Source organism: Lonchura striata, chromosome 3 (genome assembly GCF_050655825.1).
Source record: "Lonchura striata isolate lonStrDom1 chromosome 3, ASM5065582v1, whole genome shotgun sequence".
In the NCBI taxonomy this organism is placed as follows: domain Eukaryota; kingdom Metazoa; phylum Chordata; class Aves; order Passeriformes; family Estrildidae; genus Lonchura; species Lonchura striata.
The window spans coordinates 28,787,087-28,815,076 of NC_140705.1; the positions used below are offsets into that span (position 1 = coordinate 28,787,087).

At 37.9% G+C, this 27,990-nt stretch overlaps 1 protein-coding gene across 3 annotated transcripts in view; it reads right to left on the reverse strand.

Annotated features, from left to right (window-relative positions):
• Window positions 1-20,975: 20,975 nt before the first annotated feature.
• Window positions 20,976-27,990, reverse strand: part of LMBRD1 (LMBR1 domain containing 1) — a 66,079-nt gene continuing 59,064 nt past the window's right edge. For 2 of the 3 annotated variants that reach the window (XM_021530150.3, XM_021530149.3), the window contains exons 15-16: window positions 23,102-23,193; window positions 20,976-22,941 (exon numbers count right to left, since the gene is read on the reverse strand). In XM_021530150.3, the coding sequence (XP_021385825.3) occupies window positions 22,822-22,941; window positions 23,102-23,193 (212 nt within the window). In that variant the 3' untranslated portion in view covers window positions 20,976-22,821. Of the gene's footprint in view, window positions 22,942-23,101; window positions 23,194-23,222; window positions 27,936-27,990 lie in introns of those variants that run through there. The other variant, XM_085576386.1, reaches the window with a different exon arrangement.

A 27,990-nucleotide genomic window follows, 5' to 3' on the forward strand; every position in this document is an offset into this window, starting at 1 on the left:
ATCTCCAAGAAGCAATAAACACCTTGAAGGAAATTTCATTGAGATTTTGTTCTGAAAAAGGGCAAAATAAAATAAAGCTCTGAGAAGACAGGCTCATTGAGGTATCAGTGACATTATGAAAAGGAAGATATGAATTTGTTCTCTCACTGCAGCCTCACCTTAGTGAATAAGAATAAAACAACACAGGCAGGATGGGAAACACTCCAATTTTCCTTATCACACAGCTGAAACATAGGGCTGGGAGAGAGACTACCCTGAATCAAACCTACCTGCATATTATAAGGGACTGTATAATATGAAGACAGTAGGTTGAGTAAACATGGTTGGTTTTACAAACAAAAGAGGAAACACCCATGACTTCACCACACAAATCTACTCACACAGGACTGAGTAACTGATAGTTATGCCAAAACCCTACTTGGTTGCCTAAGTACCGTAAGGATAACAACTATGGAGAGCTAAAACTTCATGGACAGATTATTCTGGAAAAAACATCACATATTTGAAAAAAATCTGCAAGAAGAAACATTTCAAACAGATCTGCAAGAAGCCAGTCCAGCTTTACCCTATTTATTGCCAAGAGGCAAGCCTTTTAAGTAGTCAAAGACAATGAACACCTTATTCTCTGCCTCTGCACAAAACCAGTCGCTTGGGAAGCATCTTTGCATCAACAGGGAATGGCACTAGTAATGAAAGAGGTAAAAGAGCTCCAATAGAGCACACTCATATAGTAAAGCAGTTCAATAGGAAATTGACCTTTTCCTCATTGAACAACAGAGACAGCAAGAATGTGCATCCCAAATGCAGATATATGGCATTTAATGCCATTCATCTTTAAGAGGAAAAGGGGAAAAAAAAGACACATGGCATAAAATTTCTCCCTAGAAATCAAAAAGAACAGGGTCTGGAAAGGAAGTTGGAGGTCTAAGCAAGCACAAAGGAAGTGAAGAGAGATGGTCATCAAGCAAGTTCAGTTCTCAGCTGCTGTATGAAAAGGATTAAATGGCATCTCTTCAGCTCAGAGCAGCCATGCCTAGAACACCTGATTAGCCTGGCTGGAACAAACAGCATCCAAAAAGAGAAGTGATAAGGAAGAAGTCCTGCAGAAAAGAACTCGACACTGCATGCTCTATTCTTTCTTTTCTTGGATGCAGAGGCAGACTTGCCCTGTGAGAAATTTGACAAAATATAAAGGGCAACCTCTCCATGCTCAGGTAAAGTAGTAAAACATTTACTATGACATGAGTTCCTCTACTTCTGGCAGTCAAAGACCAGATCAATATCAGACTTCCATTGTAAGTAGCTCTAAGAATATGGCTCTTCTTTTAGAACACCATACATTTTAATTTTAAAAATTACACTTGTGGGTTATACCTGCTGTTTTAGGCTGAAGACATTAATGGATTTGTAAAGTTAATACTGAAGTTATGAACTACTTTAAAAATGGTGCAGCCATCTTCTAAAATGTTCATCCAAGTAATGTCTTTATTTATTGCTGTTGGTTAAGTTCTATAGTTCCTAAATTATTAAATCCTACAATTCTAAATTATTCCTTTGTCTAAATCACAGCCTAAAAGCCATTTTAATGTTCTCACATAAGTTTTAGGTGATCTTTCTCATACTCTTTCCTATTCAGATATGGTCTAATAGAGCATCCAAAAAGTAAGCAAACAACCCTCATAGAAAAAAATATTTATTACAGCTTTTTTTTTTTATATTTCTGTACAGATAGGAAAAATTTCTATTTTAGTTTTCAAAAAATATACTTAGTTGAAAGGAATTTTCTTTCTGTCACCTTCCTTATCTGCACTATCCAGGTATTCCTAAAATTTTACACACATGCAGACAAGCAAAGAAATTTTTTCTTTTGTATGTCAGTAAACAAAATGGTAAGACAGAAAAAGGAGATGAAGGAGGACTTATGACATGAGCTAAAAGGATGTGCAAACACTTCAGATCTTTCTGCTTTTGTACTTGTGAATAGGAATGGCTCTTAATGCTAGACTCTAAGTTGATGAGTTAGGGGACAAAGAGGAAGCATCCCAAGGTTGATAGCTTATAGTGATGGCATTACCTTTCTTCCTCGGGATAGCTCCAGTTGTGTGCCAGGGCTTGAATCTTCCCTCTAATTACTTCCTGACCCAGTGAACAAAACACATTGGTCACACATCCAAATCTTTCATGCTGTGATTTACTCTTCTTTGCAGCACTATGCTGGGCCATTAGACAAATCATCCATAGCACTCTCTGAGACCATGAGTCAATGAGTTGGAGTATTGCCAATTCACAAAAGTCCTGCTAAAACTAGCTGTTAAAAGTAATTCACCAGAGGTCCTGAATTTCTAAAATTATCGGAACCAGACTTTAAAGGTTCCACATAATTTGCAACGGCCTTTGCTACCCTTTGGAAAGCAATTTTAAAAATTACACTTTTTAAATAACCCTTTTAAAAAATGCCTGCTACAAATAAGGTATCTCCCTTTTCATGGGCCCCCAGCAGCCAGGAGAGCCAACCCTGTCCTGGGGGCATCAGGCTCAGCATCTCCAGCCGGGAAAGGGAGGGCATTGTCCTGCTCTGCTCTGCACTGGGGCGGCCTCACCTCGAGTGCTGGGGGCAGGTTTGGGCACCACAATGTAAGAAGACATTAAACTATTAGAGAGTGTCCAAGGAGGGCAACAAGGATGGTGAAGGGCCTTGAGGGGAGGTCATACAAGAAGGGTATGAGGGCACTGGGTCTGTTCAGCCTGGAGAAGAGGAGATTGAGGAGAGATCTCATTGCAGTTACAACTTCCTTGTGAGGGGAAGAGGAGCAGCCAACACTGATCTCTTCAGTAACCAGTGACAGGACCCAAGGGAATGGTCTGAAGTTGTGTCAGGGAAGATTTAGGTAGGATATCAAGAAAAGGGTCTTCATGAAGGGGGTGGCCAGGTGCTGGAACAGGCTCCCCAGGGCAGTGGCCACAGCCCCAAGCCTGGCAGAGCTCAAGAAGCGTTTGGACAGTGCACTCAGGCACAGAGTGTGGCTCTTGGGAATGGTCCTGCACAGGGTCAGAAGTTGGAGTCAATAATCCTTGTGAGTCCTTTCCAACTCAGCATATTCTGTGATTCATGACAAAAGTTACCATTTTTACTTGCAAACAAGACCATCTGCAACTCTAGATATAGCTAACCTTCACTTTTTTTGGCCTGTTTCATTGCCACTGGGGCAGGGAAGGAGACATGCCTGCATAATCTACTAAGGCTATAAAAGGAAATCTTGGTTCATTTACTGTGGCTTGATCCCTGCAAGTGTTCAAATAGTCTTTTGAAAAGAGAACTGATGAATTTGTTATACACATACCACTTATTGCAATCAAAAAAAAAAAAAAAAAAAGAATCCAGGCCTCCTAAAGTCTCATGTGGTATTCAGTAAAAGAGATTAATTCTCCAAAGTCAATACTATTCTTAACATTCAGAAGTTCTGCAATGATGTAGATACGAAGTATGGCTGTAGGCATAAAGAGCCAAATCTGTGATAGAAAAGCAAAACTAGGCTATTCTTTTTTTTTAATCTAAGCAGTAGTTTAGACTGAAATTATATTCTCAATAGAATTTAAATCAGTATTCAGGTGAAATTCTTCAGCACAACTATAATGCTTTCACACATGGCATCTAAGGAGATGTTACAAATAGATTTTTGCAAGGTACCACATTTTTGTATCACTTCTTCTGAATACCTTAAAAACCCAACTGTATCATTAATACCTCAGTCTAAAGCCTAAGATAATCTTTAACAATGACAGATATAAAGAAGGGAAGAAAAAAGTATTTAAAAAACAAATGTGTCATTTAGTAATGAGCAAACATATGGGGACTTCTGCTTAATTTCTACTTGAAAATACAAGTCCCCACAGTGTGAGACTGAGCAGTATTGGAGCAGAAAACATCTGTCTGTGCTACAGGTATCCCAGGCGATGTACATCATGATTGAACTCCATTATTGCTGACATTTAAAAGCCATTAAAGAGAGTGTTTTCATTCTTACCACTTACAGTCAACTATTGGCAAAGTCTAGCTAGGGTGAAGAGTACAAATTTGGAACAAGATGAGGACAGGAAGGTTATAAGGGCATTCGGGCCAACATGAAGCATTTGTAATGGCTAACAGAAACATGAATATGTCTATATGTATGTGTAAAGGCTATTACAGGCACACACAGGCATTGTGGCACTAGTCGTGATCACTCTACAGCGAGCCATGGGTTCCTCACTTTGAGTGTGAAGATGTTAGAACCTAAGGAGACTGTATCTTTAATTGATGACAAAACGTGAGACTGAACAGATGATGAATCAAGCCAAAAGTGAGAACTGACAGAATGTGAGCAGACAAAAGAAAGGCGTTTTCAAGAGCTTTACTGCAATGTAGAAAAGGGTAGGATACATTAAAAAAGTAATTTCCAGCTTGTGTCTACTGTCTCTAGTCTTGCCACTGGGCATCACTGGAAAGAGCCTCCCTCTGCCCTCTTTTGCAGCCTCCCTGTAGATATTTCTATATATTGATGAGATCCTCCTGAGCCTTCTCTTCTCCCAGCTCTGTCAGTCCTTTCTCATATGAAAAGCATCCCAGTCTCTTACAGATTTCTGTGGGCCTTTAGCCATGTGGCCACTTGAATCATTAGTGTTTCAGTTTTCCTGTACTCTTTTGCAAATACCAGGATCTTTGTCTCTATATCTTTTTGAAAACTGAAGATTTTAAGCCAGTGAAATTGCTACACTATTTTCCTGTTAGAAGATCAAGAAAAATTATCTTCAATTACAGATGTGCTGATGATTCTTGTGATGTACACCAGCCCTTCCCAAACAGATTTGAAATTGGCTAGAGAATACAATTATCCCACACTCTTCATACTTCAAAGCCTGTCCAAAGCCCAGTGTATACATAGGAGCTCAAGTACATTTGATTTCCTGATTCTATGAGGAAGAGCTGGGGTTTACTTTTGCATCTAGAAACTGAAGCACAAACAGCTGCTGGGAGTTGCGTTTCATTTGCAGCACATTCCTGCACAAACTCTGTGTAGAATAATGTTACATGACATTTTAAGATCAATGTTAATCTTTGAATCAGAGCAGAGCCTTCAGGAAAAGAACTGACACTCAGGAGACACAAAAGCCAGGCTTATATTCTCTTTTCCTAGTGATAATTTTGTATTGTCATTACACTTCTTAAGAGAAATGAAGCTGGCCTGTTTTCCTGACCCTTCAGACAATATTTTCTGGAGTCAAAACATTTGTTTTCTTCCTCTTTAAATAAAATGGGATTACAAAAAGAAGTGAAAGGTTTTTAGAATTATAAAGTAGTCTTCTGCTGCTCATGAATTCCTACAGTAACAGGAACTGAGCACATTTGACATATTTTCAGTATAATGTATTTCACTTGAGAGCAAAAATTTTAGTTATAACATCCCTTGAAACAAAGCAACTAACACTAGCCTTCACAGTGAATCATCATAGGGCAATAAGGAAAATGTAATGGGAATTTTATTAGTCATTCTGCACAAATACATCAAATGGCTCAAGGAAGACAAAATATAAAGAAGGTGCTGTGTATATGCCATTGGCTTGAAAGCAATATTGGATCTTCATTTGCAGTGATAAAACTCCATACAAATAGAAGAAATTATGACAAGTACTGTTTTTCACCCGTCATCACTTTAGCAACTCAGAACAGAGTTAAATTGCTCTGCAGCACTGAGCAGCATTTGAGACATAGGAATGGTCAGGCTGCTAGCAAAACAGGCTTTGTTTTATCTGGTGTTTGATTTCTGCATTGTTGGTCCTGACCCTTCAGTAAATTATGCTCTGAAATTAGTGCTGGGAGCTGCAACGAAAGGATGTGGCCACTCATCTGTTTCTTCACAAACTAGCAAAATCCTTAATGGTGCAGTACAGAGAATTAAGGCACTATATGCAAGCATTCCATCACCCAGTACCTGGTATGGATTTACACAGGCTTGAATTACATACTTTAGAACCCTGCAAAGCGAATAGGGGAAGTAAGTTAAGAGTGGAATACACAGCTGGATTGCTTTCTAATTAGGATCAAGGCAGGTATCCATAAGTAGTGACAAAGTCAATCATATACAATATATAATTTTTTCCTGAAATTTTAGGGTACCTGAAGGAAACAGTTTTAGAACCTGACACACTCTAAGACATATAAAAAGATTTTAGCCACAGCAACCTAGGGCAAAAGAAAAATTATTTGTGTCAGCATCATAAGGTAATAAATTAATTCAGGCAGGACACAGCAGACATGGTGTCAGTTCTTTCCTCAGACTTCTCCCACCTCCAGCAATTCTCCTCTCAGCTGTTCTCTAAGCACAGCACAACTGTGTAACTGTGGAAGGGCAAAGGGAAAAGCACTTTTTGTCCATCCTGTTAGCAGTAAGACACCACAAAGCAAGAAGTTACAATACAGAAAGCTAAAAAAAAAAACCAGCTAAAAGGCTCCTGTAAGCCTCACACATTCTCTCTGATCCCAGAGAATCTCAGAACAGTTCAAGCACTGTCCCACCCCACATGTGGAATGGCCAAGACAAGCTTTACTGCCAGCACGTTTTATCACGCAGCATTGCACAGTACATTCTATTGAAAGCCAGGTAAATATACTTGCACCAACACCAGCCCCTTTAAGGCTTTCACAGGTATCAGACCTCTCAGAAATGAGCATGTCACTTTTATCATTAATTTCAGAAATAAATGATGCAGATAGACTACTTTTCCAATTTGGACCTGAAGTACATGATCATTTGCATTTGTGACTTAAAGAGCCCAGATTACTCCCCTGTGCTGTGGCCGTGCTGTGCCATACTTGCAGAGCACCAAGGCTATCTCTGCTCCTCATGCTGCTCCCCACTGAGCAGGCTGGGGGTGAGGCAGGATTCCAGGAGGAGACAGGACAGCTGACCCCAACCGACCAAAGGGATATTCCATACGATATGACATTGGTATTAACAATAAAAACCTGGCCAAAGAGAAGGAGGTAGCAGGAATCAGGACACTCCTGGTTATGGCTTTTTTCTTTTCAAGTAACCATTACACATGATGGAGCTCTGCTGTCCATGAAATGCCTGAACATATGCCCGCTGATAGGAAAAAGTGAATAAATTCCTTATTTTGCTTTGCTGTGCAGATTGTTTCACTCTTTAAATTGTCTTTAACTCAAGCCACAAGTTTTCCTGGTTTTGCTCTTCTCCCCTCCATCCTGCTGTGGAGGGGAGGGGAGAGGGGGAAGAAAGAGAGCAGGCAACTGGGTGGGTGCTCAGCTGCTGACCCTGCTCAGCCCACTGAGGCTAGGCCAGAAAGACTGGTATTTACCTTCAGTAGCTATGGGCACTACTGAAACAAAAGAGTGTACACCTTTTTGTACACCTCTCCTTCAATAGCTATTGGCTTTGATACAGCTGAGTAACTTCAGATAGCAGAGGCTGAAACGCTGACTGAGACTGCCACCAGCCTGAAAGAGAGCACACAACTGGGGTAGCTGAGGACAAGGCTACAGTGACAGTAAGACCAAAAGGAAAGCCAAACCCAAATCTTCCAGGTAAGGTCTTCACCTACAGTCATACCCAATCGATATCACCATGCATCTTTCTCCAATTACTATTAGTCATGTCTAAGAAGTAGATGAATCTGTCTAGGCTGTAAACCAATTAAATATCAAACAGCTACATCGGATTGGCATTGTGTCCAAACCAATAAAACTAAAGGATGTGAAGGGAAGGAAAAGAAAAATCAAAAACCTGAGCTCTTCACCATGATATAGCGACTACTTTAGAGCACCAAACCATGAAGACCAGACAAGTCAAGGTTTTGGGGTTTTTTAATACCTATTGAAAAATTCTGAAGTACTCAACAGAGTGATACTTTAGTATCTAGATCTCCATTATGGAAACAATACACTACAATACAGATTCTTCAACAATGTCTTAGAGTAAAAAAATAGTGGACTACCTCTTCCAAGCTAGAGAAAAGAAAAATGTTTTCCTATAGTTCATTCATATAAATTAGAAGTTAGTTGAAAATATAACAGTAAAAGGCAAACCTGTACACAAGTGGCTGTGGAATGATACCAATGCATCTTTAGTTAGGCAACAAAAGAAGAGCACAGATTTTAAGAACATAGCTTTCAAGATAAATTTGCTGGCTAGGATAGCTAGGAGACAAGGATAGGGTGGGGTGGAAGGAGATTTTTCCAGTTACTACAGAATGATAGCAAAAACACAGGTAGAAAAAGAAAATAATCCTTTAGCAGACAAAGGATGAGAAATCATGAGCTGTTCAGCAGCCTGAAACTTGAAAAAAAACAGTACATGAAATAAAAATAGGTTCAAATTACCAAATGTAGAAGACTCAAATGACAAAGTCTGGGATAAAGTGAGAGACATGTTTCTTGATAATAATCACAAAAAAATTTCAGTACATGAGAGTTACTAGAGGAAGTGCAAAGAAAGTGAAAAGAGAAAGGAGACAAGAATTCTGTGTGGAAAAGGAGAGGGAAGGCAAAACCCAGCTGAATCAGTGGATATTGAGATGTTTTAGAAAGTATTAGACATTATTATCATCTCTGAGTTTTCAAAATTATGGCCTAGAAAAATATTTGGTGTGACCCACACTACAGCTCTCACCGTGTTCTTTACCTTTCTTTTGCATTAGAACTGATGAAAATCAGGGGCCTGAAGAAATTCCAGAAAATATGGAAAGTGTCATTATCTGCCTTTCACAGGGGTACAAAAAGGAGTCAAAAAAAAAAAAATACCTTGAACTCAATTCCCAAGAAAAGGCTGGAACATACAGTCAAGCCTATATTCAAGCAATGCACAGACAGGGAAGATTAATATTTAACCTGTCAAGAGTAAGTCATTGAATCAGTTGCATTTTCTTCCACAGCATTTTTCTGTACTTTTATTGTATACTTGGTTCTATGGATAACATCTTGCTATCTTAACTGAATAGCTCTTACTATCAGTGTTCTAATGTAAAAACAGGAACATGAGTGCTAATTAACAGGGGAGGGGAAGGGAGGGGGATGGTATACCTCTTAAGTGCAGCACATTATCACATTTTGACTTGCTCTACATTATTTGCTTAACTTTCAGAAATTCTGTCACAAAACAGCCTGTTTCCATGAGTAATTTTTTTGTCACTGAAACTGATTTACAGCTTTTCAAAGATTTATTTTTGCCCCAATTTATCTTGGCAGTCACCAGCAGTGGATATTCAGCCTTGCTTTTCCTTCTTAAAGATAAATCAGTGGAAGTCACAGTTGCAATCTTTTCTTCATTTGCTTCTAGAAAATATCTGGAAAAATGATAAATTTCTTGTTGAATAAAGCAGTAAAATGGGACATTAACATTAAATGGGCCACTTCTTTCTATAGTGTGAATTCAACCTCTGAAACATGCATAACCTATACACATATAAATGCTTTAAATCCCCATGAAAATACCACTAGGCTATAAAATATAGTCCAACTAACAATTATTGTCCAATCTCTTTTTGTCATGGTTTGACACTGGCCCAGCACCAGGCACCCACAAGAGATGCTTGCTCACCCTCCCCTGCCAAGCTGGGCAACAGAGGGAAACTCACTTCATGAGTGAGATAAGGACCATGAGAAATATTTCAAGGGCAAAACAGGTTCAACTTTAGTTGCAAAGTGAAATTTATTACTAACAGAGAGTCAGAGGAGGATAATGAGAAGTAAAATAAGCCCTTATAACACTTTCTTCTCCCCAGCCCCTCCCTCCTTCCTACCGACAGTGCAGGAAGACAGGGCATGGGGGATGGTCAGTTCATCACAGAGATTTTCTTCTGCTGCTCTGGGAGAAGAGTCCTTCCCCTGTGAGGCTGTGGGGTCCCTCCCACGGGAGGCAGCTCTCTGTAAGTTCTCCAGCATGGTCCATGAGCAGCAGCCAGATCTCACTTGCTGCAAACGTGAGTCCCTCCCACGGACACACAGTCCTCCCAAACCTGCTGTGACATGGGTCTCTCCTCCATGGGGTGCAGTCCTCCAAGGACAGGCTGCTCCAGCTTGGAAACAAAGGCCCTCTCTCTCCACTGGGTGTCCCACTGGACCACAGCCTCCTCCAGGCATCCACCTGCTCTGTCATGGGCACCTCCCCCACAGGCTGCGGGTGGATCTCTGCATCCCCTGTGCATCCCCTGGGCTGCGGGGGCACAGCTGCCTCACCATGGTCTCACCACAGCCTGCAGAGGAATCTCAGCTCTGGAGCATCTCCTCCCCTCCTTCTCCACTGGCCTTGGTGTCACAATGTTGTTCACCTCACATGTTGTCACCTTCTCCTCTTCTGACTAGAAGCAAAACCTATGACTTTTGTTTTGATTGTCTTCTTAAATATGTAATCACAGAAGCATTCCCAACCTTTCTCATTGGCTCAGCTTTGACCAGTAGCACGTCCGTCTTTAGTCATCAGGGATTTGCTCTGCCTGATGTGGTGGGAAGCTTCCAGCAGCTTCCCACAGGAGCCATCTTTGTGGCTCTGCTGCTACCAAAAACCAGGCCATGCCAAACCAATACACATTTACACTCTCACCTGTAAGGAGTAACAGAAAAGAGAGAGACTACCAGGAAATCTTAAACAGCAGGTTAGAAGCATTGTTCATGAAGAAGAGACCTTCACAAGACAGATGTTAGTTAGAGATACAGGCTGTGTGCTGTGCTGGTTAACATGTTTGCAAGACTGCCTTTAACAGCACAAGCATTTGGAAGCATAATGCAGGATTTTGCAGTACTTTGCAACAGGCACCTTTCTTCTAAAAAAAGCATAAGAACAGGTTAGACATAGAACATCCATGAAAAACTACATAACTTTCCTAAACAACATATTCCAAAAGTTCACAATTCTTGCCAAAGAGTTCACAGTTCTAGAACACTTATTCTAGAAGTTAATCCAGCCTGTGCCTCCAAGTCATGTCTTGACACCTAATCATTCCTGTTACCCTCGTCCCAAGAATTTTATCTGATTTGCTCTCAGGCTTCTTAAAGGCTGTACCAGAGCAGCAGGATGTATTCCTCCTGGTCAAGTCTTAACATTTTTAAGTGGAAAAATGATTTCGCAGTTCTTGAAGGTCAGCTACCCAGTTATGTGTTCCCATAAATTTTTTGCGGACTGAAAAAAACTGTAGCCACAAACCGTACTTGTTCATCTTGTAATGCACAGTAATTTTCAGAGAAATTTCTAAGCTAGACCTAGTAGCCATTTGTTCTTTATTTTGGCTCTGGTCACATCAACCATTCTTGTCATTTCTCAGAACTCCTAAAAATTTCATTGTCTGGTCACATCAACCATTCTTGTCATTTCTCAGAACTCCTAAAAATTCTTTTTTTTTTTTTTACTCCACAGCACTTGCATTCCTCCTCTAACTTAAACTATTTGCAGGTTTATTATATCTATTCTATAGTTCATCATCTTGGTCCAATTATAATGTTACTATAGTATAACACTGAATACAAGGAAGATGAAAATACCCAACCTAACACATTTTCCTGGGTTTATTAATGATCAGTTAATACTTTTTGAGTGCAGTTCTCCAATCACTTCTGCATTTAGGCTCTAAGAGGTTCCCTGAGATTGCTTATCAAAACACTATCAGGACTGTCAAAATACCTTTCCCTGTCCACAGTGCCCATACATTTCTCAGGGTAGGAAACTGATTTCAGTAAATCTATGGCAACTATTACTTATGTGCTGGCAAGCTTAGAGGTACCTATCAACTATTCAACTATTTTTTTCTTGGAAGCTGATGGGGCTGGCTTTTTCTGAATACTATTTTCAGCTCTACAAGTGAAAGAAACACTCAACTTGCTCTTTTTTTCAATGTCATGACACATCATCACTGACTTACCCAAAGGAGCTGAGAGAGTCTGACATTTTGTCAGCCTTTTTTTGGGCGGGAGGGGAGGTGGGACAGCTTTTGGGCAGGCAGCAGCAGAGGAATCTGGTCCATTTTAGAACAAATTCAACAGGCTTAACCCAAGTGGTAGTATTTTACTGAAGTACCTTCTTAGTATGTCCCATCTTTATACAAGGCTAAATTTTACCTTTTCATCATTAGATTAAGTCTTTTAGGCACCAGCACTCAGGAGTCAGCTAACTGACCCTTTCAGTGAAGACTGGCTCAACAAAACTGTAGTAAATCCTCTGATGGCCTTAGGCAATGTATGTTGAGATTCCTGAGTTACAGAGGAGTCCTTCCCCATTTTCTGATGTTCACAGGATTATCTTTTACTGTAATCAAAGCCCTTCCCTTTTAGTTTTGTCTCAAAGATGATTCTGAGCTCCCCCTTTAGGCATGTAATTGAGCCTGACTTATTCCATAATAAGTTCTGAGCTCACCTGCTCAAGCAGTGCAAACACACTAGAATTCTAAGGAACTGGCAGGCAATGACAAGTCAGCTCATCCATCTCATCAGCTCCTTGTGGACCCTCAAGGATCAAGTGTGCACTGCAGTGCTTCAGCACAACTCAAAAAGCCCTTTGTGGTGACCTGTCAAAAAAACCTGGCTTCTCTCTCTGCAAGTGACAGCTGTTCACTAGTCCATGCAAATCTGTTGCTCTCTGGATACCTGAACAGCATGGAAGGGATATGGGCATAGCCAAGGCATTGGCAGAGATCTGCTGCATCTTTGGGTGAAAAATGTCATGTTATCAACTTGCCATTTAGATCACGTTTATTTCAAGTCATCATATGGCAAAACATCCCAAAAATATTAAACAAAGAAAAGTAAAAAAGACACCATATATTAGCAATACAAATTATGTAAGACAACAGAATGATGACAGACAGAGATAGAGAGAGAAGGGGTAAGAAAATAAACCCTTGGCAACCAGATTTCCCTAGGACATAGGTCTCCCTTGGCTAGTGTGGCTAAGACAGCATCACATCCACCTTAATATCCAAGCCTGCTATCCTGATACAGACGTTTATCTTTGTCTGGTGGAACACCTTAGTTGTCCTTCTGGAGTCTTACACAGATGGAAAACCTTTCTTCAGGAGCCTTCCAATGTGATCACTTGCTGACTGTCCTGAGGTCAGTCACTATCCTTCCCCAGATCATCACCCCACTCCACTCACGCTGTAGCTCTCCCTCCTTCCTGCTCCCTAGCTTCTCTTTATTTTTGATATTACACTAGCAAAGTCAGGGAGCTCACAAACAGATTAAGCAAGCACTGCATGCTGCAAGAATATACAGAGACAGTCCCTTTTGGCAGCATGACTCAATTTCATATTCACCCTATTGTTTCCTTACATAAGGGACAATTTATGATTATTCTTAATAGAAATAGGTAGTTTCACTTCTGCATATATACTTTTGTATTTCACTAGTTAAAAAATTGATTCAAGAGTAAGTACTCTTTTTCATAACTGCCACTTCTGAGAATTCTGTATAAATACAACATAATTTACATTAAACTTCATATACTACACCAAACTATGCATTTTATTAATGTTACAGAAGTGTCCACATGATGCTTCACATTCTTATCTCTGGGACAAGATGAGATATAATGGAAGTTATTTTAATACCTTGGCACAACCACTCCCACCATAGGAACTTTTAAAAATTAAACTCCATTGCTGTAGAAGAGCATTTTTTATCACTAAGAACTAACCACATGAACATATAAGATGCAAACAATATGACTTATTATTTGCTCTTGGAGGAGAACAACTCTACAGCAAAGAACTAGAAGTGCTTTAAGGATAGTTAAAAACTGGCTATGACTTGCTGGAGCTGGGCAACTTCAGAGAGAATCTGACAAACTCCTGTGTGAAGCACATTAGAGAGTTTTATTTTTTCCTTCATATTGATGACTGCCACTGTAGATGACTGCAGAGCAGGATCCTCTTCAGCACAGCAGGAACAAGAGCAGCTAGCTGAATCCATTACAGTATGGAGAACAGCTCTCATCCATGCAATTTAACAGTCCAGGCAAATATGTAGTTTTATAACTGCAATGTTATAAAACTCACACAGGAGCACTACAGATTTAGGAGTACTGGCATATTTAAAAAAATAATGATGCTGTATGAGCTGTGATGAAATGTAAGGGAACTTTTTAAAAGTACATCTGTTAACTAGCAGCATAATCTTTGCAGTTAAAAAGCTCAGGATCTGCAAAAGACTCATCAGGAATGGTTTTGGAAAGAGTCCAAACAATACACAGAGAGCAACAATAGGGCATAAGGTACAGCCAGAACATATAGTTTCTTTTATCCGTGACTTAGGAGAATTCAACTAGATTATTTAAATGAAGCTCCAAAACTACTTGAGGATAAATTTTGCAATGTTATTACATAAAATGAGTGGATTCCTCAAGGCACTTAAAGATCATTTGCCCACAGGACTGAAGTCCTGAAAAACCATTTTAAAATATAGACTGAAAAACAAATGGAAAATCTTACATCAAAAAGCTTAAAAATTTGTTATTGGAGAATAGTGAGTTAAGTTTTACATTTAATTTAAGTGGAATAGGTAAATCTAAATAAGGCCTGTCAGAAACACATGGAATAAGACTAAAAGTAACACTATCAGGAGTGATATGCTACATTTTTTTTATGAGATGAGCTATTCAATTCAAAATATCCCCATCGTATCAGACACCTCAGAGTTGCTGCTACAAAGATTTTTTTCAGGCACTGGCCTAAAACAGGACACTAATATGAAAACATTTCTATTTCAGTACATTCCTTAAGACAGAAATCCACATGCATGAAGAGCAGCCCTTCTCCACATTATTCATCCAGCCCAATGATAGATTTGCCAAATCTGAATGACGTACTTATCCCTGTGTCTTTGGCATGGGACCTGGGAGCCTTACTGGGAACTGTGAACACACATCCAGCAAGCCTGTCAAAACAGGGCCTGTTCACACATTGCTAAGAGGATGAGACAGAACCATCCTCACATGATTTCTACCGTGGCACCGGAAATCTGTGGAAACAGTTGAAAGGCATTAAAACAGCTCCTTGCTCCACTGTAGGAGGATGCCAGCTTGTCAGGATGCTGATCTTGAGATTTTTCTGAAACAAAAAATAGACATGCTTCATCTGCAGAAGACAGGACTCCTCTTGGTAGGACGCGTATTTCTACTGTTACCACTTGGAACTGTCACCATTTGTCTGCTCAGCAAGCCTTGCGCATGAATGCTGGTTCCACACACCTCACGTGGTAGCACTAGTCCCACATAATGAAAAACCTTTTGTTCAGCAGGACAACATAGCTGGATGAGCAGTGAATGTACTTTTCAGTGGAACTATGTTACAATACAGCTTTTTTTTGAGCCTGGAGGACCAATCTAGCTACTCTTGGAATGCCTCCAAGACCAGAAAAATTATAATTTGGTGCCAGCCAGGTGTGCCACTCTCTAGTCAGACCACCACTGCCACCCTTGCCTTGTGGACACACCACAGAGCAATTTGTTATAGAAGCTGCTGCTTCTGCTTCCTTTTTTGATGCCAAGAGAAGTCTGCAATACATCCAACTAAACAGCAGGGACAAAGTTCTCCTGAGGATTCAAACAAAAGCTTGTTTCACCCAAATTGAGGACAGTGTAATGATCTAGCAGTACTGGGTAGGTATTGCAGCCAGCCTGAACAGAGTGTATTATCTGTATTGCAAACACATCAGATATTAGAATATCTGTAGAGAAGGACATCTCTGAATATACAAGGGACCTTAACTACAGATTATCTAGAAAATTTGGTAACCCAAACCATGAACTAAGTTTCAAAAATACCTGGAATAAATTTGTTCAAATTAAATGGCTCAGTTTTCAGATAGGACTTGCTCAGACTAAATTCTGCCCACATGTTTTAATCTACCTTTGCTATGAATGTGAAAGAACTAAAGTGGAAGGTCTAATCATCCAGGATCAACACCCACTCAGCTTCTACCAAATGTTCTTCTTTGCCACATTCCAAAATAGGTGATATAACTCTTGAGATCTAACTCATCAAGAATATGATTCTATGATTCCATGAAGAGAATCACATAATGGTTTGGATTAGAACAGAACTTAAATGTCATCTAAAGTCTAACCTCCGTTGTAATGAGCAGGGAATAACTTCAACTAGATCACCTGACCAGTGATGGACTAGAGAAATCCAATTCTCTGTCAGCAGTGAAAATCTTCCTATAGACCAAAATTTAGACACCTACAGACCAGGTTTAGGTCCTGCACACCTGTAAGCAGCAAGCTCTTGTCTCAGCACACAGCTTTGCTTTACACCATCCTGCAGCATAAATACTCCCCACAATGCAGATCAGCCTAGACTGAAGCAGCACTAAGCTGTTAGATAGCAGACTGTCTGAAGTATGGATCTCTGTGGTGTAAGCTTTAAATGTTGTGGATCTATGACATGTGAGAGTCTTTTCTCTCAACTTTTGTCTTCTCCATGAACAACTGCTTCCTACAGCTCTCAGCCCCTTCCAGAATATTGTCAGGTACCATCTGGATAACTTCTGAAGCAGGAGAGCACAAGACTAAGAGTCTGAAATTAAAAAGTCTCCATAAAAAGACCCCATTTTCTACTATTAAATCTCTTAACTCTATGCTCAAAGATAGTTCAGGAAAGATTACAATAATCTACAATCAGTTCTGACAGTACCCTTCTGCTGCCTCTCAGAACCAGTAGACCAAGTAAGTCTGAAACCTGTTCAACAATTACTAAATTAGTCAAATATTACCTTTTCAGAAATGCAATTTCAAATACCTAAAACTGATAGCATTTTAAACTCCATTCATTAAAAGTATGTTTTTAATATATTTAATTACTTTATGAACAGAAAGGAAAACAGTTGGATTTATATTTTCCCTAAGTACTTCAAGCACAAAGCAGCATGTTCCAAATCCCCTAGGATCTGAAACCCTTGATGTTTTCAGCAGGAGCTCCACTCAACATTTCTGAAAAATCATACCCTAGAATATTCTGATATCAGTCTCTGCACAACTAAAAAGGCATATTTCTAGAAAGGAAAATTAATAAAAATATTTCTTTGATACAAAATTCTGAAAAAATAAACTAGCTGCCTCATAGTTTGGAAAATCAGGAAACCTCTAGAGTTCATATTTTCCAGTTATGATTTTTTTTTCTCCATGCACTAGAAAGATACATCCATTGTTAAGAAAATAACTTCTATGTTTAAAAAAAAAAAGCTATTCTAGATTCAGGACTTTGCACCTCAAGATAGAACAAAACACTTTTTAAAATATACTGAAGTTTTCTTCATTAGCCCATTCCAAAAGAACATTCCATGCAAATCAGATATATTTGTCAACAGCATCTTATAATTTTTATTTGGAAAGATAGAAAAGTGCAAATCTATATAATTATTGTATGCTACCTTTGCAAACTTAAAAGTTTAAAGAAGACTAAGTAAAACTCAGAATTCAAAAACATGTAGATGTGGTACTTAGGGACATGGTTTACTGGTGGACTTGGCAGCATTAGATTTACTGTTGGATCTGATAATCTTATAAGACTTCTCCAAGTTTTCTAAATGATTCTATAATTCTGAACTTAGGATGCAAATGGTACCTTTAACTTATGTACTAAATGCCAGAATCAAATATATTTAAGTCCCAGGACACTCTTTCAAAAGCCTAATATAGTGATAAGTCCACAGGCTGTAAGTTTGGGAAGGGGCTTATGTGTGTGAGAAATACCACAGTCATTCACACCAAGTCCTTGTTGTCCTGACTCTGAAGTACCCTTGGCTGAAAAAATACTTACCACAAGTGGTAATATCAAATGTCATAATTAATGTTTAGGCAGTTTAGCAGAACCAGAGGTATTAACTCAAATCTATATTTTATTTCCTTGCAGGAATTTCAGTAGGAACTACACACTTGTTCAGCTTCACATCTGCTTAGAATGTCTCATAATCTCCATTTATATGCAAGACTTTTGGATTCTCATGATAATGATTTTGAAATTGTCCTTCAAAAATGCTCAAAAAAAATTAAGCTGTTTTATTTTATAGGCAACCTGCATTATTTCTGTGTGAAAAAACACAGATGTTTATAACATACAAAATAAGGATTTACCATCAATACAGGAGGATCACAAAACTTTCTACTTACTAGTCCTCTATAAATCCAAATTCTTCTGTCTGACCTCCTAAATACACTACACTTCTAGAGGTAAATCTGGAAGACAGCTGTAAATACAGCTCATTAAATGTGCTTAAATTGTCTGTTTATTTAAAAGAAATATCCCTCTTTAGAGCTATAAATTTGACTGAAGTGCTATCACTCATCCAACCTCTGAATAGAAGGAAGTTAAAAATAGTCCAGCTTCCAGAGAATTTCTGTAACAACCACATCTCACTAAAGCTGAAGAATTTCTGATCCATTTAATTATCCAGAATTGGCAAGTGTCTTAATTTAGAAGCAGAATTTGGTTTAGAATATTAATAGAAAATTATGTCTTGCCACAATCAAAACAAGGCTTTTACTTCTTTTGGGAAGTACATTCAAAATACACCTTTGTAGAAGAGATAGTGATTCTCAATTTAATTTCTTTGCTTTGCTGCAAGAAAAATGACCTTTAAGAAGGTTACAAGAAAATAGATCTATACAAATGTAGGAATTACTTTAATATGAACTATAATCTTTAACCTAAGATCCTGAAAAATGTTACAGCCTGAGTTTTTCAAATTATTTTGATAATTTTAGAAAGGGATAAATCTTTTTTCCTTTGATTTATCTCAGAAGCAAGGCTTTGTTTTCCTGCCCATGCCCAGAACTGTATGAGCACAGTCACAAGTCTGCTTACTTACTGGAAAAAAGTTACTTTCTACACTTCATCAGTTACCTCAAACACTTCAAATGTACCTCTGCTATACACAACAGCATTTAGCATTATTTTAGGATAAACCACATAATAGTTTCTACAAGGGGTAATGCTTTTCCAAGCTCTGTCAACACAAGTTTGAGTTGGCCTACAAGGCCAAATAACAGCTGAAAACCCAAGAAATACAGCAATAGAAGACATCTCAAAGAAACTGCATAGTTATGTCTACACTGATTATTCAGAAGCAAATCATAAGCATTGAAAAGGTTTATTAGCTTTCAGCTTAAATAGTCAAATTCTCTGAACATGCAATTACCATCCTTTGCAGCATGACTCTCGCACAGGTACACTCTACCCAGAAACATTAAAATTTTCACTGCAAAAATCTCAAGCCTATCCTGCAATCCTGAAAATTAAAGCAGAAATCCCTGAAATTAAAGCAGAAAACACAGTTAGCAGATATTTCTTTTCACGTTTACCAGGAAAGGCTTTTCACTTGTTTCTGACAATCAGCAGGATATCTGCAGCACACTTTCAGCTTCAGGTATGGAACAAGCAAATGATTACAGGCTTTATCGTACTTATGACCTAGAACTCTGGATAAACTAGCAATCACTGTAGTCCAAGCAGCAAGATGAGGAACTACTTGGCACATGTTGCTGAATTCTATCCAACATACTCCTAGTGATCTTAGTTTATTTGACATGTCAGCAAAATTTACATCTCTCTAGTTTCTAAATGGTTGTGAGCCTCCAACATGGTAGAATCTAACTCAAGAAGTGCAACAACAAAGGTAATAACTTAAGGCAGGTCTGACAAGAACAGTACAGAAGTTTTGAAATTTCACAATTCAGAGATGGATTTTAAATATTACTCATTTAAAGAAAGCAGTGAAAAAATTCCCATGCCTTTTAGTGACTTTAGTCCAGAAAACAAATCTCTGAAGAATCAGTTGAAGATAATAAATGTTTGCTTGCAAGGTAGAACACTATTGTAACATGTCTGCAAAGTTTAAATTAGCTCCCAAAACTGCAGAAAACTGGAATATCATTTCATATTTAACAGCTAAATGAGGTGAGATGTGCTGCTATAGCAGCACTGTAATTTTGCGGATGAAAAGTAATTAATTGTTTTATCTGCAAGCATTTAAGACTGCACAAGAGACAACTAGAATGAAAATATACTGGAAATTCTTGAAAGTTCCTGCAAGTATTGATCAAAGCCAAGTATTTTAAGTCACAGCTATCTTAAACTTCACTGCTAGTTTTCTTGACTTGGTGATAATGGATGCAGAAAAACAGAGTTCACACAGTAAACTTCTTCTAGTTTAACACCTCTAGGAAAACACCTCTAGTTCATTTTAAAGGCACAGTACAGCTAAAGTCGTCAAGTTTCCATCATATGAAGTATTTAGAAATGAATTCTTGACTGCATATTCATTACAATAACATTAGTGCATGGAAAATCCTTTAAAACCTTGTCAGTCAAATGGTTCATTGAACGCCTGAAAAATTTTAGTAAGGATGTGGCAGGTGATGAATAATTTTGATTATGAATGCTGGCAGTTATTTACTGCTTCTATGACAGAGAGTGACAGCAAGATGTCTGAAGTAACTTTTGAACTCTTCTAGAGAAGCCTGCTTCTTGATAGTTGCAATTAACAATGGTCTGCTTATAAATCTGATTAACACCTGGATTAAAAAAAAAAACTCGTACTTAGTGAGTCCTCCAATTAAAAAAAACAAAGTCACCATTTCAAAGGCAGATTGTTGTATTACTGTACATAGATTATTTAGACAGGAAACAGAACTGGACTGGGGAGAAATGAATTGAAATTAAGGAAATGCTAGAAACAGGAGAGATCTATAACAAAATGTACCTAGGCACTGGCCAGGCATCTTGGCCAGTGATCCTCTAGGCCTGCACACAGCACAAAGCAACTGCATGGCACCTTCCCAACAATCTTCCCCAGATGAACAGGGATTTCCCCAGGGCAAAGTTAGGGCAAAACAGATATAACTTTGTAAAACTGTGTTACAAACAAACCTGTAAGAGGAAGTGACAATTTTTGGTTAAAACTGCAGATGACAAATGAATAAAGCCCACAAAGAAAGGACATCTGAGCCATTAACTTTATTTAAATTAGCTCATATAAGTTTTCCACCAGGGCATCTGCAAGTAAGTATACTCCAAGTTCTTGCTATGCTCTGGATGCAGCTTCCAGACAGTCAACATCACATTCTACCTTCTGTTTGAATTACTTGAACTTCTTATAACTAATTCCTTGCAAGTTTCCCCAGTTGTCATATTTAAATAATGTTCAGCTAATTCTAGTCAGACAGCTAGTCAAATTTCAGTACATACTCTCAGTGTTTGAATACATTTCTCTTTCAAATGACACATTAGTAGCAAACAGACTGATAGATATCAGCTGAGCAGACCTGACTGCATATTTTCAGCTTATGAGCCACCTACAACAGCAAGAGATGGACTCAATGATCCATATGCATCCCCCTTCCAACTCATATTATTCTGTGTGTGATTCTTACACATTGCCACATCAATATTTGTATTGCTGAAGCAGTTGGCACAGAAGGTTTGTTAAAAGACATCAGGTTTTTTTGTTCCTATAGTCCAAACACCAGTTCCCTGTGTTCCTGCATGAACTACACAACTCACTAAGACCTCCTCCAATCCTGAAACTAAATTAGAATTCAGAAGTTCCTGAGAACCTGCTGTTCTGAAATACTGCAGAAATAGGCAGATTGTTCTTGAAATAACTTTAGTGTTTGCAAATATGAAAGTAGGATATAATATTAATAACTACCCTACATTCTAAAAGCCATTTAACAATTAGTCTTATAAAAAAGACTACCTAATAACCTTTCCATATGCTTGCATAGACTATAATGTCCCTCAGGTAGCAAGCTTAAAAAACTTGTCCTTGTAAACATCTTCTCTTTCAGAGTCTGTCAAAGGATATATGAAGATTTTTTTCATCCTTAGAAATATAACTCAGAAACTATATACCGAAAATAGCATTAATTTACAAAAACAACACAAATGACAAAAATATTTCTGCACTGTGTTTATATAAACATATTGGTTTGTAAACAAATTGACAATATTTACTTTAAATATTGAAAGAACTTCAAACCAGACAATTTGCATTGAGGAGAAAAATAAGTTAAAAATTAACCACATCTTAATTATTCCATTGGTTATGACTAGATCAGGCACCTGGAAGTTTCAGAACAGAACTGTACTAAGACATTGCAACAGTGCTGAATATAGTAATTTCACTAGGATTTCCTCGGAGAGAGCAAGAGCCACCTCATAGTTACCTAAGGATTTCCATGGTAACTTAGTTGAGATCAGAGTATGAAAATTACTTATTTTTCAAAGACTGGAAACTCACCATTTAAATTATATTTTTGGCATACTTTAATGGACAGTCTCTTGTTAGCTCTAGTTTTATATAGAAATACCAGCAAAACAAATGCAAAAGTTAAGTCAAGTCCGTCTAAGAGTGTAAACTTCATCCAAATCTTTCCTGCACTATTTGCACTGTTTTGCAGGATTTTAGTTGTATTTATGAATAAAAAAGTCCTACGAGTTAAACATTAAAGTATTTAAGAAAATCTAAAAAAAAAAAAGAAAAAGCATTGTAAATTACAAAATACATAATTACAAGTTACAACAGTTCATCAAATTATACATCATAAGTTTACACATATGGTTAATCATAAAACAGTATTTTCTATATATTAAAGTTAGCTTCAACATTTGTTCTCATTTAACAGTGATACTCAGTGACATTCAGGTTTTTTTATCGCTTTAAGTGAGTACACTCATTTCTTTTATTTTTACAGGTGCAAAGATGCTTGTCTGGATATGAGCTCCACATAGGCATGACTCTCAACATAATTTTACATTTTTCATTTTGAAGGCAAAAGGCTGTCAATGGTAATACACAGACAGTTCATCATCACTCATATCTGAATCGTCATCATCTACTTCACCTTCAATGACTGATTTCTTGCCTTTGCAGCATGAAACAATTAATCCAATTAAAAAGACCTGCAAATTTAAAGTAGAAAGTGTTACTGTTATTCAGTTCAGCGGCATATAAGGGTTATATAAGTAAAACAAATTGTAGTGTGGGGATGCAAATGATGCAAGGACAACTACTATAAATTACCCAACTCAATTCAGAGATCTCCGAAATGCAAGTACTTACTGCAATGAATGCCCAGTTCCCAAAGTAATAAGCTGCACTGAAGAACCAAAATTTATGAAGAAAGAGGTACGTCCGAGTGACAATACACTGATCTAAATTGAAAGGAAATAGTACTGATTAATGCAGAACAAAAAAAAAAAAAATTCAGCTAAATATCATATAGTAGGATCATATTTTAGCAATATTTAACTCTGCAGAACAATTATACTCTATTACATCTAATTTACTCTCCTACCAAGGAGAAGGAGAAGAATTTACTGTACTACCGAGAAGGTATACAAAAGGGACACTTGTTATGGGAGAGTGACTGTGACAGGTAACACAAAGCTACAAGTTATATATGTAACCCTATTACTACTGGGACCAATTTCTCAAGCAGGTGTGTAAATTATTAACTAGAATCTGTCCAAAAGGGAACTCATTTCCCATTTGATATAAACCACAGCCATACAAAGCAGGTTCTGGATTAAAACACATTTCAGAATTACAAAAAGCTGTGTACTGGGCCTTCTGCAACCCAGATAACAGAAGCCTTATTTGTACACAAGACTTGACCATACTGGTTAAACCTTAATCCTCTAACAACAAGAATATTGAAGTAGGATTTTCTGATGTGACTATATTTTTCTTCATTTCTAACTAGTAGATTTTAAAATTAAGAATCAAATTTCCAAGGAATTTTCAACAAGCAGATAAAGAGCATAAAGGCTTGTATAGAACACTGAACCTGTGGCGTTCAAGGGGTTAGGCTAGAGGATGGCCAGCAGGACACACAAGCCAGTTCATTAATCTCTCAAATGCAAGGAAGGGCATGTGCCAAGTTCATGCTAAGGTAAAATATTATTCCCTGGTTGGTCTTTTTTGGTTTTTTATGCTTCAAACCCCACCTAAAGCCCACTTCAGAGCAGGAACTGGTGTACAAACATGTTGAACACCAGAGAAGGTAAGCAACCCAGAAACTGTTTGTCCCTCAGTTGGGACCCCAGGTTGGAAATATTCCCCAGGTGCAGTTGAAATAAAGATCTGCCTTCTAAAACTGTGAGTGATACACTATTTACATAGTTACATAGCTCACTTTTAACAGCCATCTAAGAAATGCTGGTGAAGTGAAGCTACTTCAGAACTGCAGATAATATATCAGATAATATTGTCAATACCATCTGCAGCTCTCCAGCTGGTTACTTGAATTAAAAAACAACTGAAAGACTTTCAGATGGCACTTTATAATAATTGGATTAAATAGATGATGATAAATATTTTGGAATAGCTTGACCTTGCGAGAATATTTCTATGCAACATTACAAGAGCAGATAACTAAATTTTAGCTATTGTTTCTGAACAAATGTTACTTAATAGGCTGACATGACATTTTTCATCAACTGATTCTTCCATATGACTCAATTTAGAATAAGTTATAATGAATAGCCTGAATTAAGATAGCTACTTGCTATCCAGAATGATCAATGTGAATACTAGAGGTATCTTGATTATGTAGAACAAAAGTACACATGGAAAGCCACCAAGCCTTCAAAAGAAACCTGCCACCATTTAAAAAATGCAACGTATTCTATGTATCAAGGAACAAAGCTAAACAGCCAGGATTCAAGACAAAACAATTTTTAAAATAAAGAATGACAAGTACTAATAGTCATTACTACCAGAAGAGTCAACTATTTTTTTTGAGTCCACTAATGAAGTTTTTCATTATGGTACGAAATAGTTACACTTAATGTACTATTTTCAAATTTAGGCTTCTTCAGGAAGTGAATTAACTAGTTTATGATGAATTACAATGACAATTCAGTTCAAAGCCAAATATTAAAGCCTAAAACATGATTTTGTGCACTGAAAACTCAAATTATGAGAACTTATTGGTGAAGATTGTTTTTTATGCAGCTATAAACACAGTGATCTTTCACAAAAGCACATAGAAGGAAATAAGTTTCTTAGGAAAGAGTCACAAATTGTTGTGAACAATGTAATTTATAAGCACTGGCATTATTTGAAAATCAATACTGTACACTTGTTTTACCTCTTCATTGATCAACTAGACAATGAATCAGATTATACCCTCTGCACATCCATAGATCAAACTGGGGAGAAATAAAGAGGTCCAACACACTAGATGGTCAGATTTAAGAAAGGGTTATTTTCAAGCCCCTTGAAACAGTCCTCAAAGTTGAACAGAGACAGAAGCCCTGCATCTGGAACAAAGTGACACCATGCAATAGCACAGGCTCAGGGCTGGCTAGATAAAATTCAACTGTGCAGAAAGTGACCTCATCTCCCCGTAGACAAACAGAACACGTAGTTACTAGTGTTCATCTAGAACTCAGAAATGTAACTGAATATCAGGCTTCGCTATCGGGAATACAGCAAAAGTGCACAAAACTGAACAGTTCTTCCACTGTGACAAACTGCATGTGCAATGGTGCCATTTTGGGCTGCCCAGTACAAAAGCAGCACTGACTTATTGAAGCACATCTAGTGGAGAACCACTGCAACAGCTTAGAGCACACAGCTGCCAATTAAGATGTGTTCTTTCAGCTTGAAGTAAAGATGTTAGCACGTGTGTCTTACTGCTGCCTCAGCTATCTAGTGAGGGCTTACAAAGTATTGAGATTCCTCCTAGACCTGCATAACAACAGAACAACAGATGACAGAGCTGCAGCAAGAAATACACCTATTAAATAGGAGAGGCAATCAGCATAGGTAAACATTGAAGCAGGCTGTCCCTCAGAAATTCAAAGCTGGATGGACATGAGCAACCTGCTCTACTTGCCCCTTTCTGGGGGACTGGACCAGACTACCTCTTCAATTCTGTGTATGCTCAAAATCATTACATGAAGGTAGATATTGACACCACACAAATCTAAATAACAATGATATTTTTGGATGGAAAACCCCAAAGTGAGAATGTTATCCAAAGACAGATGAAGTCAATGTCCCCCTGTTTCAAGCAGTAACTAAGTTTTACTTCAGATATACTCAAAACTACTTCTAAAGAAAAAGTTGCATCCTCACTGTGCTTGAACACCTAAGCCCTGCAAAATTTCAGACCCTAGAAGTATTGAAGGCATAGCTTCAGGTATCTAAGAATACTTCTTTCATATAGCCTTGCTGCCAATGAATCAAAATCTGCACTGCAAAAAGCAGCTGCTGTTTGAAGTTTATAGGTATGGCTTTGGTGACAGACCAACTTGTTGAGACAACGCAAGCTTCAGGAGTTTCTACAGGAGGATATTAACAGGTACATTAAAATTTTCCCCATTTTGTACCTATCATCTCACAACTTAACATCTTGGTCAATATTTCATAGTGTTCAGGTTACTCCGGTGCTTCCAAAGTCGACAGAAGTTTGTTAAAAATTGTATTTCACATATCACTTCCACATTTCTCTGGAAACAGAGTTGTGGAATAGCAGCAACAGCTGTCCCAGCCACAAATACAGGATTTTTTTATTTTCTTGTTGGCTAAACAGCAAGAAGTGACTACATTCTTAATTGCCCCTTAGTCATTAGTTTCTACAAGTGTTTTTTAATATAGTATATGAACATATCCCCACTCACTCCATATTCTTATCTGCTGCAATATATATATATATATATACACACACACACATATACATACAGAATTAACAGTAGCCTCATTCAGCTGTTGGAGCCTTTCTTTGCACTTGACAATCCAGCCCCTCCACTGCTGCTACTTCTCTGGTTTCACAGACTAAAATTAATCACCTAAACAAAGCTTTTACAACTTTTGTTGTGGCATTCCATACCAGTTATCTTTCTCTTACCTAACTTGTCCCAGAAACTGCTTAAATTTCAATTCATCGCTCATTCAACTTTCACAATAATGCAAGCATTAAACAGCTTGAGCACCACTTGCTTCAAGGTTAACTCTGCCATTAAATTACACCTTTGATCCCATATCAGACTGAAAAGCATATTGGAACACATACTACTCACATATAGCAGAGATCTGAAAATAATTCCCAACTGGTTATATGTAGCTACATTAACTCCCCAGAGATGTGAATCACTAAGCTTCCAACACTTCAAGCTGATGGCACTTTGAAGTACTACAGAGCACAACAGAAGCATGAGTATCAAATCACTCAGATGTTTCAGATGTTAAACAGCAGTTTGCAGTTATCTAAAATCTAGGTCTAACATACAAGCAAAAAAAAGCTGCCTGCTATTTCATCCCAGTTATCTGGCTTTGGTGCAGGCTTTTTTATTTTTGCTTAGCTGGAAATGGTAATGGCACCTAAATGGCACCTAAAGTAGACCTGTAGGACTCCAAAGTCTAGCCAGATAAAGTCTAGTCCAAAAAGCTACCTTTTGGAATCAAACCCCAACAAAGGAAAAGATTTAGCAGGCTTAAGTAGAGCCAGAAACCTGGAAACCAGGAACTAATGAGGAGCCTGGAAAATCTATTTGGGACAAATTATTTAGAAAGAAAACTCTGGTGTTTTTAGAGTGCTTCAAGCTACAGGTACATTTGGTATGATACTTCTCATGGTCCATCTGCAAATCAAACACAACTTGATATAAAACTAGACAGACAAAAATTATGCAATCAATGTGAATTGGTCTGCTTTTATAACAAATACATCTGATTTTGTAACAAAAATTATAAGACTGAATAACCAATAGATATTTCCAGTTATTTTACAGTACGTGAGCAACTGCAGCAGGCACAAAATTTCTTGACGATAATTACTCATTATGAATGTTTATATTAAGTGGCTTGAGAATTTTCAAGTCCCATCAGTGCTAGCAGGGCTTTATAGCATAAGGAGGCTTCTATTAAGATCTTCCAAGATTCTGTGCTGAAAGAAGAAAAAAAACCACTAATCAAAGTTTCTTAATGTCAAATAATAAAAA